Raw genomic sequence first — 15793 nt, 5'->3', positions numbered from 1 at the left:
TATTTAGCAAGTTTTCTCATTTTGATCTTATCATTATTACAGTAGAGTTACTGTTCTACCACTCCTGCCTTGGTCGTCATTATCATCTTTGTATAATCTGTATGTGATTGTTCATGTATGTATTGATATTTGTCATACTTTCTGTAGCTCTTCAAAAACTGCGTGGCTCAGATGATGTAGAGGAGGAGCTGCGTGAGATTGAGGAGGAGGGGGCGAAGGAGAGCCAGCTGCAGGACGAGAGGGTGGGCATCGTCGACGTCCTGACGCTGAAGGAGCCCGATTGGAAGATGCCTCTCCTGATCTGCATGGTCCTACAGGGAGGGCAGCAGCTGTCTGGTATCAATGCTGTGAGTATTAGAGGAGGGGAAAGAAGGCGGGCAGGTGCCACCAATGGGTGTGATGATGGTGGTGGTGTTGGTGGTGGTGGTGGACGTTGGTTACCAATGATGATGATGATGATGTGAGTATTGGAGGAGGAGGAAGGCAGGCAGGTGCCAGTGGTGGGTGTGGTGGTATTGGTGGTGGTTCAGTTCAGGTCAGTTCAGTTTATTTTATTTAATCACAGCAATTTGCTTCAGCAAAGCTGTTCTTCTGATGGTGGTGACGGTGGTTACCAATGATGGTGATGATGTGAGTATTGGAGGAGGAGAGGAGGAGGAAGGCAGGCAGGTGCCAGTGGTGGATGTGGTGGTAGTGGAGGTGGTGGTGGTGATGTAGAAGGCAACTATAATCACCATGGCAGCATTGATGAGCTTCGCATCGTAGGCATTGGCGATGTGCTACTGCTTGGGACCATAGGGAGGAGGATGACGGATAATAACAATGATGACAATGATGATGATCGTCACCATTGCGAGCTCAAAAAGGATGAGGGTAGTGGCATTGATAGTGGTGATACACTTGTAAATGATGATGTTGATTATGGAAGTAGTGCTCAAAGATGATGGTAGAGACTTTGATGACATGAGGTCAAACCGGATTTAATGACATTATAATGAATGGAAATGATGATGCACACACCTGACAAACAAAATTTTTACTATTTGTACCCTGCAACAAGATGGTGTAACACACATGTGACTGTTTGCAAAACTTGTGATAAAACATGGTTAACGTTGACTTTGGTTTTAAGTCAATATCCGTGAGAGCCGAATTGAAATCTAATGGCAGAAATAATTTTCCTGCTTGGCATCGCGTTCCTACGTCATTGGTTTGCAGGTGTGTCCTTTCCCTGAAAAGCCCTCAGCCATGTCTGAACTGTTTCAGCAAACATTGGACTGTTGTACATGTAGTTTGCCATTCATGCTTTCGTTCTGGCCACGTCCATAGTACCCCCCAATGTGTGCACTGCCAGCCAACAAGATGGCTGGCAAATATTGGCTTTTCGTACCTCCCAGACTAGGCGTGTTTGACCTCGTGTTCATATGTGGCTAGAGTCGCATGCATATATGCAAGTTGCCCCATGCCTGAAGCTGCCAGAATATATCAGAGTGAACGACACATGTAGTTATCTTTTATTTAGAGTTTGCACATACTTTTTACAAATATTTCCTGAAAATGTTGAGTCCTAGATTGATATACATGTACATGCACAACTTTTTTGAAAATTTCAAGTTGTGATGATGAACATCTTTGCAATTTGATTTTTGAATGGTACTTTTAGGTCTTATGGCATAGTGCAATTTAAAAGCTGTGAATGTGTTTGGATCAAGAGCTGTGAAAGTGTTTTTGATTTTATGACTAGGAAAACTTTGAAAATGAGGTTACTAGTCCGTACTACCATGTGTCTGGTGTGTGTGTATTCGTCTGCAAAGAGCAGGAGGTAGTGAACAAATAGAATCAGCTGTCACCAATTACTGTGAGGCAATTAGCCGGCTAGCGATGTGATGTGGGCGTGTAGGTGTTTTGTCAGATGGCACGCTTTGCGGGCACCAGCAAACATGGCAGCAACTTGACACTCTTTTTCCTCCCATGAAACAGTGTAAAGTTTGCTGTAATTTCATTTATCTTATTACCTGATATGTGGTTACCCTGCTTGCTGGGTATGTTTTTATCTTTTTGACCTCTTTTTCTGTGGTCATTAAAATTAAATTAATAAAGCATGGATGTAATGCTGCCGGGTACTTTGAGATTATGCATTCCATCGAATAAATCCAGCGTACCAGCAGATTTTTATCCGCAGGCTATCGATGTATCAGACTGCGGAGGTTGGGCCACTTTTTGTCTAGGAAACAAAATCCTCGGGTGTTGTGCTGTGTCTTCATGTCAGAACGTTTGTTATTATCCTCAATAATCTGTCAGAGTGAGTGGAAATATTTTTGCTTTAAAAGGCACAATTTACCAGTTGCAGATGAAACAAAACCCCAGCATTAGTGCTTTAAAATAGTTCTAAAATGTGAGTAAGGGATAGAAACAACCACTGTGAAACTTTGAATCAGTAAAATCGATGCTAAGTATGGTTAATTATACAAAATGTGAACAATAGGTATAATAAAAATGTTTCCAGACTAAACCGTATACCGCTACGGTTTATTGAGAAAAATAATGGCAGCTCCTTATTTATTGGGCTGTATTGCAAAACTTTTATATGGGAGGGTGTTTTGTGGTACAACAGACCTATACATGTACATGAAAAGCGATATCTAGAATATTTTTCAAATGACTGTACCCAAAGGTAAACTGGACCCTTTAATGATTTGAGTCATATACTGTCTCTAATATGATAGTTTTGTTTGCAGAATTATCGAGAGCCTCTTTAAATTCTGAATTTCATGACTGATTCTTGAATAAGCAGTGCATTGTTAAAAGATTAAGTTCCTTTTTTCGTTGTTGTTGTGAAAACCTTTTGCTCATCTGCTGCAAATATTTAATGTGTTTTCTTGTGCTTGTTTTCTGTTTTTCTTCTCCTTGTTTCATCTTCACAGGTCCTGTTTTATGCAACAGAGATTTATTATCAGACTGGGATGGGAGAAGAGGAGGTAGCTTACTCCACTATAGGAACAGGTGCTATCAACGTCGTCATGACAATTATCTCGGTGAGTCAAATTGCGTTGCTCCCGGCACACAAATTCTCAACCTTAAAGGCATGGTATAGTATTGGTGGAGATGAGAATTGGGCTCTTTACTTTTTGTGAGATACCAAGAACCCGCTTATGAAATAGTACTGTACAGAGCATACCATTCTAAAAGGAATTCAAAATATTTATTTTGTAAAAATCAGTTTTGAAATGGATGAGACATCCAAAAACAACATGAAACAAAGCAATCCTAATAAAAGGTGGGTCCCACCTTGTATTAGAATTGCTCTGTTTTGGATATCTCAGACATTTCAAAACCAATTTCTATCAAATAAAAACTGAATTCCTCTTGGACTTAAATCTTCTTTCACATTTCATAAGAGGCTTCTCATCATATCAACCAAAAAATGCTAGAAACCTGAAGTTAGGTTTCAACCAAAACTATTCCACCCTTTTAAATCTTTACATTGCTCTCATCGCCAATTGGCATGCACTGGGGAGAGCTTTCTTCGCCAATTGGCACCAATGTCTGGAAACTAATCAGTTAATAGAGATTATCTAATCCCCCTAATCCCTATTGTGTCACTGTGGTCTTCCTGTGGACTGCTAATTTTACAACTAGGTTTGGATAGTTTGCTGAATGGCGATGAAAAAGCTTGGCACATGAGGCTATAATTGTGGGCACATACAGAGTTATAGGGAGTGCCCCTCCTTTGAATTCAAATGCTCTTCAGTGGTTCATCTAGTTTTGAGTTTGATTTCGTTCAAGATCACTTTTGTTTCTTTTTTTCTATGGCAGTGTACATGTACTTTGTAATTGTTTTTTTTTTTTAAGGTCAATTTTTTATATCACTGAACCTCATATCTACAAACTGTCAAATGTTCAGGAGAGCCAAAAAACATGGCTGCCAAAGCACTATAGGGAATGGGATAGCCTTTCCTTTGACATGCTGTGGTGGCTTCATTTTTGGAGTGAGACAGTTGGGATATGGCCAGGACATCACTTAACTCATTATTTGACCATAAATCTAAAATAGTCATTTTCATCAAAATTTCAGATACAAGGTCTTCTCACCCCAGCTACATTATGTTTCTTTCGTAATTTTGAGCTGGAAGAGCAAATCTTCCACTGGGCCTGACTATTTTTTCTTAATTTTTCCTTTCAGGTTTACATGGTTGAGAAGGCAGGCAGACGCATTCTGATTCTCATCCCCTTCGGTCTAATGGCCGTCTGTCTAGCCATGCTGACTCTTAGCATCAATCTTCAGGTGAGTTGTCGTTGTCATTTAGATCTTTAAGATGCTTGTCATTCAGTTTTGATTATGATGATTTCTAGACTAGCCTCCTTTCCAGCCAGGTGATTCTCTTTTTTCCCCCTTCATGCAAAGAGATGGTGCGTTGCTACAAATTAGATCTTCACGTGAAACCAATCTAACCAAAATGAGTCACAGTGAGCAAGCAGGTTACTAGTGTATTAATGTGGAGCGAATCTACCTCTCAAGCAGTTTTTATCCCTGAATGTCTTCAATGTTCTCAATTGAAGTATACACTTAGTCAGTTATGAAGTACCATAACTTATGTCAGCTGTAACTGAGGAGCTTCAAAAATAAGAAGAAAAGATGATTCAGTGGGTTATGCAATGAGTCTGGTACAGTGATATGTCAGTGCACAAATCAACTATTGTTAGGTATAACATCCCCCCCCCCCCCCCACCATTCATGATTGAAATAGACATTAATGTAATAGAAAACAACGCCCATACCAAACTGGTGTTTATATCACAAGCTTGAAATTTTACATGCTGCAGGAGGCTCCCAGAAAGACTTTTATGAAGTTTCAAATTTGTCTGTAAATCATTAGTACTAAGATAAGATGTGTTTCTTTCATTCATTTAGTTAATATTTACTGTAGATGGGAAATATTTCCAGGCATTATTTCACATATTGGAAGTTGTGAAACAATGCCATGGATGATTGAATTTGCGATCAGGAAGACGAAGATCATATTGCTTTTATGCACTCTGCATACAGGCTTGTGTGGGCCCATGGTGGACTAGACATCTGTATGCAGCTGCTACGTAGCATGTAGTTATGCCTCTTTTTTACTTACTGAGGATTACTCCCATGACTGGAGGATAATATTTTTGGTGGGTTGGAGAATAAAGCCCCCCCACTCTGCAAAACAATTGGCATGTATGCATTCACATAGAATGTGACTCTTCATTTGTTTGTTACTTTGTTTGTTTGTTTGTTTGTTTTCCACAGTCACAATTGGACTGGATGAAATGGTTGTCCCTTGTCTTCATTTTCTCCTACATCATTTCGTTCGCCATAGGACCTGGTAAGTCAAAAGTTAAAGGGATCGTATAGTTTTGGCTGAGACCTAATTTCAGGTTTCTAACATTTTTTGGTGAGATAATGAGAAACCTCTTATGAAATATGAAAGAGCATGTAATTCTATGAGGAATTCAATGTTTATTTGATGAAAATTGGTTTTTAAATGGCTGAGATATCCAAAAGAGGGCGATTCTAATAAAGTGTGGGACCCACACTTTATTACGATCGCTTTATTTTACTTTGTTTTTGGATTTTTCAGTCATTCCAAACCCGATTTTCATCAAATAAACTTTGAATTCCTCTTAAAATGGCATGCTCTGTGCTATATAATAAGTGTATTCTTGGTATATCGCAAAAAGCCCAATTCTCATCCCCACCAATTCTGTACCATCCCTTTAACCTCATATCCTCACATCTCAATTGTCATGTACTGTACATTGAGAAGCCTCCACACAATTTTGAACCTCAGTGATACTGATTTGAGTTTCAAAACAGAACAGTTATAAACATAATCCATGCTTTTTGGCTGTTCTGAAAATTCATGATTTTGAGATACAAGGTCTTGTCACTCCAGGGGCGATACAAGCCTAAGGCTAGGCACATAGCTACAACATTTTTAAAAAAATAATCATCATTCTTTGGATCCCCCACAAAAAAAGAGGACCTCCTTGTGGATTAACTGGATTAACCTATTGAGAACGAGTCCTGAGTATACTCGGGTAAGGGTCTATGAGAAATGCGTGTTGTAGCACAATCAAATCATCCTCAGCGAGTTAAGACCACCTACTCGTGATGTAACAATGTCTCAGACCAATAGGGTAGGCCTTGTTGACACAATAGGGATTAAAGGGATTAGGTAATCCCTAGTCATTCATTGCCAGTTCCTTTCCAGACAGCTATGCGAGTTGACAGATAATTTTGTTGTGCTTCTCAGACCGGAATGGATTGGTGAGATTGGAATGCAGAATTGGCAAGGAGGGATGGTTTAATCTTCACTATTAGGTATCTACCATTCACCACATCTACTTTAGTCACTCCTTAGCTGTTTGACGCCGAATGTCTGTAGTGTAAACCGATAGTACTATATAGGATACCTTATACCCTGTGTAGAGATGCAGATTTAACAGACAGACTGACAGACACACAGACAAATAGATTAATGTATCTATTGTGGGATTTCCGGTCGGAACCAAGGCATGGTTACGTCTGGCTAATTTACAATAAGTCCTTCATGCTCGAGGATCAACCTAATGTTTAATGAATCTGACTTGGGGCATGGGTCCTGCAGCTGCAATGCTAAAACTGATTTGATTAGGTAAATATTCACAGATCAGTTCTGGGATAACAGGCATGATGAAAGAACACCTGAATTACCTACTTTGGTAGGCAGAGGGAATATTATTACCCTGAATTTATCTTTGTATTAGAAAGTGGAGGGAATGTTCACTTTTCATTAAAAAGGAAATTATTATTTTTTATATGTTTTTTCATATTGTATTATCATGGCATCATGTATTGTGTAGTCTACAACAATGAATACACATGAATTTAATCTAAACTTTCCAAATTTCCAAGTATGGAATGGCAAATTTTGTTAAAGCTTTACTGGTATGTTGTACAAATTTTTATGCATTCACCACATCCACATCATGTGTGAGGGTCAAATTCCATCTTTAAATTGATGATTCCTACCTCCCCATTTTCAGGACCTGTACCCTTTGTGATCGTGCCCGAGCTGTGGGCGCAGGGGCCCCGCCCGGCTGCCATGAGCATCGCCATCCAAACCAACTGGTGGTGCAACTTCCTCGTCGGTCTCATCTTCCCCTTCATCCAGGTGAGACTAACATCATCTTCTTCCTTTTGTCTGCCTGAAAAGAGAGCGAGCTGTGAGAGAATATGCGTGACTTTTTAATGACAAAACCCGATCAAAAGTTGGGAGATTTGGGGGTTGGTGTTGTAGTCTCTTTTCAGTCCAGGTCAGATTTTGTAGGAAGAGATTCTCAGTTCCTTACTGCAAACTACTCATCAGAATTGAATATTTCTAGCCCTTCAAAGAGAGTACAAGAGTGCAGTTTCAAGAGAATTAAAGGCATGCAAATCAGTGCATTATAATGCTTCATCCACATTGATTTCGTGCTCTTTTAATAGTGGTAACAAGGAGACAGGCAAACTGAGAAAAAAAAACCCCAAAACAAAAACAAAATTCTTCTTCATGAACCTTGTGCCAAAATGTCAATGTTTACAGTACATGCATATCTCTTCTTTGTCCCTTGGTCAAGGGACCTTGAGGATTGCATTTGCTGAAAAATGGTATGATTATCTCTCCCAAGATGTAAAAAAAGAGATTCCTTGAGCAGTTAAAGCAAAAGGGGAAACTGAGTACTGTTAACATCATGTGACAGGTGTGTTAAAGGTCATAGTCAGTCTGTGCTAATCTGAGACCATAAAATCAGAAATTATTGCTTGCATGAAACTTTTACAATTTGCAAGGAGCCAAGATTTGCAAAACTGAAATGCACGCACAGTTCTATCTACGCTATTTTCATTGAATGCCAGTGGGGACTTGTGAAAAATTCATACTGTGAAATAAGCGGTCGTCTCCAATTCCCAAAAATATCATGCCACAAATATTTCTAGTTTTGCAATGCTACTATGTAATTATTTGCTGCTACATTTTATGAAAGAGGGCCTACGAGAGAGACATTCTCAGTTGCAACAAATCTGAAATGAATGGAAGGAAAATGATTCGAGTAATTAGGCAATATATGCCGTGCCTTCTCTCTCGTTTCTCTCCATCCCTTCAGGCCTCCATCGGAGCGTATTCCTTCCTGGTCTTCATGTTCTTCGTCCTCCTCACCACCATCTTCTCCTACTTCTACGTACCGGAGACGAGAAACCGCACCTTCGACGAGATTGCCGACGACTTCAGGAAGGGTAAAGGCAAGGGGCGGGACAACTACGAACTACAGGACAACGTGGCGAAAGCTTGATGATGTCTCTTGAAACGCGAAGCGTGTAGCGAGGGCGACTGCTGGGGCACAAAGATTGGAGAAGTCGCCATGTCAACATTGTATTGTAGCAAAAGATTTATCTGATGTGGTCTTTGAAGGGGATAGATACATGAGGATAGATAAGTTGCAGTTTAAAAGTTAGAACCAAAGAGCAAAGTAGCACTGTCTAGATTGCACTTGTCACGAAGGATGTCTCCAAATGTGACAGTGCACCTCAAAACGAACATAAAGTCGCATACACTGATTTTGCGTGAGGACCGAAAATAAGTAAAATGGGTCAACCTAGCCGAACTTGACTTTTTCATATTTTCTGAAAGAGCGGGTCTTCTTTTACATTATGCTAAAATTTGGTATCATAAAATGGGCGGGAAAGGGTGTTTTTTTAGCAGTTTATCTCGAACATTTTTGGTAGAATAGTGTGATTAGGTGTGTTTTTAGAATCCCTTTTTCATTTCTGAAAAACCTTGTCCACACTCTTCACTTTCAACTCTAATAACTTTTGAAAGGATAGTGCTACTGCTTTGAAAGTTGGCATTGATTATAGACAGAATGTGTTATTGAGGCATGCTTAATTTCAGTTTAATCTGATAATCCCTTCACTGTTGTTACTCTGGTGGTTTACTTCCTGTTTTTTGTCCCATTCATCGCACAGCCAGCACAGTTTGGTAGAGATTAAGCGCTTGAATAGACACTGTACTTTAGAGCCTCTTTTCTCAGTATACACTTTTCCTGAGTCTGTGCTTTCTTTCCAATATTTAGATAGGTTAGGAGAGTCCATTTGATTTGAGTTATACATCATTTTAAAGCTTAAAGTCTGCTCTTTCAGAATATGGTCTTAACTAAACATTCATGTCTGGCGACTTTTTGTTTGTTTTGAGGTGCAGGGTCACAAATTTTCTTTCGGGGCAGTGCAGAATCGGTTTGCTTTATACGGAGCTTTATTTGCTTTCTGTTGTATTCAAGGAGCATATCAAACACTTATAAACAGGAGTGAAGAATTACAATATGTCTGTGGCTGATTGGGTACAAAGAAAAGCTGATTTCACAGCATAGGAAAGTTGTCCCATTCAGAGACATCCTTTATACGATAGCACCATGAATACGTCCAAAAAGTATCTCGGCAGATATTGGGGGAAAAATTTGGTTTGCCATATACTTCGGATATAAATAGCATTATGTGACAATGGATTGGCAGTGATCATGTGGATTGCTGCCTTCTTGAGTCGTTACAGGGATTGCGAGAGTTCATGTGTTTCTTCTAAAATTAGCTTCTTGTAAAAGGAGGTTACTGCAAAAGTGAAGGCATGTGTTTTGATGTTGTGCTTTCTTTGTTTCTTTGTTTGTTTTTGAGAGAGAGAGATCCCCTTTCAATGGAGATCCTATGCAGTGATTTTTTTTTTTGCCTACAATGCATTGACGTTTGTGCCCGGGTGGTCCAGTCTATACACGCTTTGCATTTTCTTGAGGCTGAAATCTTACCTTGGGCGGGTAGCGTCTTCAACCTTGTTGTAGATCATGTGCTATAGACATAATATACATGTATGTATATAATATATTCAGAGTCGAAGATGAAATTCAGGTAATTTGAAATAACCGATGTTTGTGAATGATTGCCAGGATGCAAGAAGGATATTCCAATTTTTCTGAGGCAGCTTTTATGCTCTTTCAAAATGAAATATTATTTCCAAAAACATAACAAAAAATGATGAAAAATGTAGCAAAAAATACAAAACACACACCACAAAATCTAGATTTAACTTATATATAACTCACAAATTCATTATGGTTTAGATATTTCTCTGGGACAGTTAACTCAATTTTGCTTCCATATTTTTATTTTCAGAGAGTACCGTTATTTTACATTTGAGGAATTTGGGGGGCTTTCACAGTCTTATATCACTCACCAGGAGCTTTTGTGTAGCTGTCATCACCAATTCACATTTGTCATGTGAAAATAATCTTGGATAGACTGCTCTTATTTCACCTGAGTGAAATGAGTTTCTAAACCATTTGTAAATATAAACAAAGTGGCTGGGAAAGACTTGTCATATTTGCTTTCCACATGTAGAATAAATGTTGGACGTTAGCTACCTCGTGCACTGTGAGTTGTAGTCTTTTAAGAAAGTAAAGAGTTCTAGCTGACTAAAAAAGGATAAGATATCGTGACTCAAATTTTGGAGGACACTCAAGAATAGCAGTCTAAAAAGTAAAGTAGGTGTGTTCTGTGGAACCAGAATACCAAGATCACTCCACAACGACACTACCATTCAGACTGCATGAGGATCTAATGTTCATTTATGATACATCGTGGATTGTAGTTTGTGGGGTTAATGAGGAAAAATAATGAAAAAAAAAAGAGATAGAGAGTTATATGAAACATGAAGAGAAATATATATGTATATGTATGTATGTACGTAGACAAAAATTTAAAAGACAACAAAAACAAAGAACAACAGAATAACATGTGTTACAGGGTAGTTTACTTGTTGAATTATTCAGTATTGTGCAAATGGCCCCGGCGTTCCATAATTGAACAGTGCCGTGTTTCGTTGTCGATCAGTTACGATAAGAAGAGATGGCTGTATATATATATATATATATATATATATATATATATATATATATATATATATATATATATATATACAATGTGACGTATATGTGTCGTAAATTATTCTTCTTGTGATTCATCATAGTCCCCTTCCCTGGAGACGTGCGGCAGAGTGTGAATTGGGGCTGCATCCAGTAGAAGATGTGGTATTGGATGGTAGCTGGCATATTGCCATGGCAACGGATGCGTACAGCATCATGGATTGCATTGAGAGGTCCATGTGAGATAAACTTGTACATAATAGGATAGGAAAAAGAATAAAACTTTAAAAAAAAAAAAAAACAAGATCCAAAAATACTTTTCCCATGCTGGTGGACATTGTTGGAATCATAATTAAAGTTCAGTAAGTTTGACTACCATGTAAATATGTTGCCCTCTTCAATGCAACCTGATAAACAAACCATTATCAGTCGAGATGGTGTGGAAGTAGTGCTATATTTTTCTCCTCAGAATATTGGTTGTTATACTGTGTAAAGAGATGGAGGAGGGATGTAGTTGTGTATTCTGAGGATGATTTCTAATATATTTTCCTGTCCTCTTGACATTTTCTGGTGTCCTGTCATTGGAGGAATAGCACTACCTCAGAGAGTAGAAGGAAAATCAGTCAGAGAGATGGTTAACTGAATTATTGAAGCCATTGTTAGATAAGGACCAGAACAAAGAGAGAGAGAAAAAAAAATAATCGCCCATTGATAAGGTGGAAGGGTTGGGCAGAGACCCCCCACTCTAACCCAGCTACAAAGAATGTGCTTCCTACGAGTATTGGGAGTTTTTTCCCCCCACGTGAACAAAGCAGACATCATACCTTTCACTGAATGAAATGTCTGAAGTTTTTTTATCGCAAGATATTTTGGAAGTAAATTTCATGAAAACTTTATTTCCCTAAAAAAAAAAAAAAAAAAGAGAAGAAGAAATGACAGCAATGAGTGCCTTTAACATTTTCTCTATTCAGCCAGTCAATGTATTGTAATAGATTTCTCTTTTTTCTTTTCTTTCTTTTTATTTGGATATGTAAATTGAATTAGATTAAAGGAGTAGACTTTAAACAATTGCAATTTACACTCTGGTTTAGGGTACGGAAGTCATTTGTAAAATATTTCATTCGTAGATTAATAATGGTAATCTTTAGCAGTAAATTGGTCAAGAGTTCTGGTTGTGAATTACAGTTTTGAAATGACAGGGTTTCTTTAAACATCGTTCATCTGTGTGTGTTTGTGTGTTTTCTATTCTTTTCTTTTACGTCCTCTTTATAGTTTGTACAAGTTCTGGAAGTAGGTACAGTGTATGCCCAGCTGAAACACCAGTAGTTAAAGCATGCAAAAATTAATGTTTGTTTTTCACTGTGAATCATGCTTCTTTAATGGAGAGAAGAATTGATATCAATATCTTCCTCCTATTTTCTTTTCCAACTGCATCTGTGTTGCTCTAGAGAATGGTAGGAATATCCTGTGCTTTGTCAATGTCTGCAAACGTAGAAGGACAATTACTGTACCCCTGATTCTGTGTGCAGTCAGGAAATAGCTGAGGAAGAGGAGAAAACGTTTTTGTACTCTTTTTGGAAGCAGAAAAAAATCATTGCATGTTGCCTCATTATATTGCACTGCACAGAACAGTCCTGTGTAGAAATCAAGGTGAATCGAGATTTAAAATGCAATTATGTGCATCTCTGCAATATGTTAGTGGCCTATTTCCCCAGCGTTCATCTCGAAATATGAAAAAGATGACAGATCCCAGATTACCCAATACTCTCGAATCTGAGTGAAATTAGCTTGTGGGTCAGACATGAATGCCAATTTCCAGATTTGAGCCACCTCGGGAACATGAGCCACGGCATTTGTAGCTTAAGAATAATATTGATTTGCCAAATGAAAAGAACGAGTACTCCCAAATGTTGACTTGTTGCGTTACCACTGGACCTCAAACAATCTGCCAAAGTCCAAAAATAGTACACCATACCAAGTGGCCAAATTAAGACTAATACTGTACCTTGCATGATTGTCTTCAAAAGTTTTACTGTTGCCAAACCACAATAGTATTGTGTCCACCATGTGGCAGTGTAGTAGTATTTGGTGAGCAACAAGATTAGAAACTTGCTGAAGTAAATGGACAAGTAAACGCTATGACTCAGATGATTGTGTCTACAGTATTAAGAAAAGAAAAATGCCAAATAAGTTTGCATTGCTAAATAGATATTCAAGCAGACTGAATTTGCTCTTAAATCACCGAGACAGCTGTAGTTTGATTGTGTTTGAAATGCTGCTTGAAATAGACATGAATGTAGAACATACAAGCATAGCCCTAATATAGGATGAGCTACCCTCAAACAGGGTATGCAAGTAAACCTTAATACCTCATTCTGAGATGCCAAATTAAAGATTGTAGTACCTTTGCTTCGTCGACAGAAGAGTATGCCGTTGCCAAACCCACAAAAGTATTGTACTGCCATGTGGCAATTTGATAGTATTAGGTGAGTAACAAGATTAGAAACTTATCGAAGTTAGAGTTTCGATCCACCAGATGTTGCCAATTTGGATTTAAAAACAAAAGAGCCAAAGAATTTTACATTGCTAAATAAGATATTAAGCAGACTGAATTTGCTATTAATCACCAAGACAGCTTATTTTGATTTTATTTGAAATGCAGCTTAAGATACACATGTGTGTATGCGTATGTAGCCCATACAGATTAAACCCTCATATGGTCATACAGTATGTTTTGAAAGGCCAGCATTAAATTGGCCAGAAGAGAATGAAAAATCAATAACCCCCAAAGTAAAGAAATTCTGTGACAGATGAGGAATGGATAACAAAAGTTACGCAGATTTTTTTATACCATGAGGGTTGATTGTTTATTCAGATTGTCTGCTTTTAATTCTCGCATTCGCTATATCAATCGCATTGAATTACACGTGACTATGGCTTTATGAGGGTTTTTACAGTGTCATTATTGAATTGATGATTTGTTACATTTAAGATTATGTTTTGAGATCATGTGTATTCTCAAAAGTAGATTCATATGTCCTAAGTTCCTTTGTTGTCATTTTGTTAAGAATGTACATATTATATATATTCACTGACTTTCTCTGGATAAGCTGTAATATAAAGGATTTGATTTCTTGTCTCTAGTTCTATTTTGTGTCATTTCATAAGAAATAAATTGCAGGAGGCCACTTCATTGGAATGAATATCACATGATAAGATCGTCTCCACGTTTCCTTTTTTCCCCTCCGCATCAAATTTAGTAGGTAGTTGCTATCACTCATAGGCACACAACTCTGAGGCTAGTCGAGTAGAATGTGAACATCAGTGCAGACAGAGTGAATTGACCAGGTTGAATCTTGATGACAGAAAAATCTGACAGTTGTCGAAATGAAATACTTGATAAATGGCAGGAAACTGTCGATTTGTATTGCTTCGATGACTGCATATTGTACCATTTGAAATGCTATGAAAATTGAATGTCATCCATCACCCTAATCTCCTCGTTAACGCCCAAACCAAAAAGCTGAAAGAAATCAAATGGGAATTAGATAATATGGGTGTAAAATATGTTGATGTTTTGAAGCTTTTTTGTAAATCGAAAGTTTTAGACTGTATCTACCTCCTGTTTACATTTTAAAGTTTATCACCGTTTCCGGATTCAAGTTTATTGCTATTTTATGAAGCAAGCCTTCACCACTTCCTGACTCAATCTATTTAATGTTTTAGATGAGTAATCTTTTGCTTGATTTAATGCATGTTAACATAAGGGCCGAATTTGTCTTAAAGTTTATTTTGTGGATACTTGTCCATTTCTGTCGTAGGTTTGGGAAATAAAGTTACACAAGCTATACATCATGAGGAAAGTATGAGAAGTCTTAAAAATGTAGCCAAAATTGCCTTTAAATTAACAAAAACAGCTAACCCTCTTGGACATTATCAGGCAATGGTGATGAAATGCAACATAAAGATGAAAACAAATTTGATTTGTCAGGTTTTTATTTTCCCCATGGTATTACTAACACTGTATTCAATATCTTTGTAACTCCACTTGCTTGTTAGCATGACAAATTTCTTCTCATCAACATTAGTAAATTTAAGTTGATTTCGTGGAGTGCTGGATAAACAAAAGTCCTACAATGCAGGAGAAAGTCAGATATGGAGGATGTCAACTTTCATAATTTTGTTTTTCACATACAGAATTTATAATTATTGTATGAGACAAAGGGAATTTTGTGGGTAGAGTAAATTTCATTTCAAGGATATTGACTTACTTTGATGATTCAAATATAAACCGTATTTTTGATGATTTTGTTAGTATATCGCCAGATCGAGTGCTCCCAATAAGTGATAGAGAAGGCACTGAAGAGTGTAATGATACAAGGTGCATGTCAGGTCGTGTAGTAACACGCGAACAAGATACAGTCGTTCTTTGCTGTGATTCCATACAGTTTTTGTATTTGTTTTTAGTTTCCTTTTGAAATCCAGAAAATCAGAGTGTGCAATTCTGAAAATTCCTGTCAACATGTACACATTGTGTTGTTTACTGTGTATCATAGCATTCCACAAGTTGGTGTATAATTGGTGTTGCTCTCGTTGTTCTTAAACGAATCTGTGTCAAATGCAAGTAAGGATTGAAGAATCATGTGGGCAGTGTCCGACCACAGAGAAAATTAGGTTGGAGATGAGTTGACACGTAATAGAGTGGTGTAATGTGAAAGCGATTAATGCGTCGCATTAGGAGAGTACGCAGCTTATCTCCTCGTTTGATGAGGTCGTTGTTGCGAGTGTCATACAAGACAACTGCATTACGTTGATAATGATTTGATGAGCTAGGAAT

General features: G+C 37.9%; 1 protein-coding gene across 1 annotated transcript in view; it reads left to right on the top strand.

Moving 5' to 3' along the window:
* The window catches only part of LOC139717665 (solute carrier family 2, facilitated glucose transporter member 1-like), a 49237-nt gene extending 40557 nt beyond the window's left edge, over positions 1 to 8680 (top strand). Inside the window, exons 6-11 of the mRNA XM_071629171.1 lie at positions 148 to 347; positions 2925 to 3035; positions 4184 to 4285; positions 5282 to 5357; positions 7060 to 7187; positions 8158 to 8680. Coding sequence (XP_071485272.1) covers positions 148 to 347; positions 2925 to 3035; positions 4184 to 4285; positions 5282 to 5357; positions 7060 to 7187; positions 8158 to 8343 — 803 coding nt within the window. The 3' untranslated portion in view covers positions 8344 to 8680. The remainder of the gene's footprint in view (positions 1 to 147; positions 348 to 2924; positions 3036 to 4183; positions 4286 to 5281; positions 5358 to 7059; positions 7188 to 8157) is intronic.
* Positions 8681 to 15793: the final 7113 nt, after the last annotated feature.

The sequence above is a fragment of the Diadema antillarum genome, unplaced genomic scaffold (assembly GCF_040938485.1).
Source record: "Diadema antillarum isolate AM-2024a unplaced genomic scaffold, OU_Dant_1.0 scf00000079, whole genome shotgun sequence".
NCBI lineage: Eukaryota > Metazoa > Echinodermata > Echinoidea > Diadematoida > Diadematidae > Diadema > Diadema antillarum.
The sequence above is the reverse complement of the archived record's forward strand: the minus strand, read 5'-3'. Positions and strand labels throughout refer to the sequence as shown.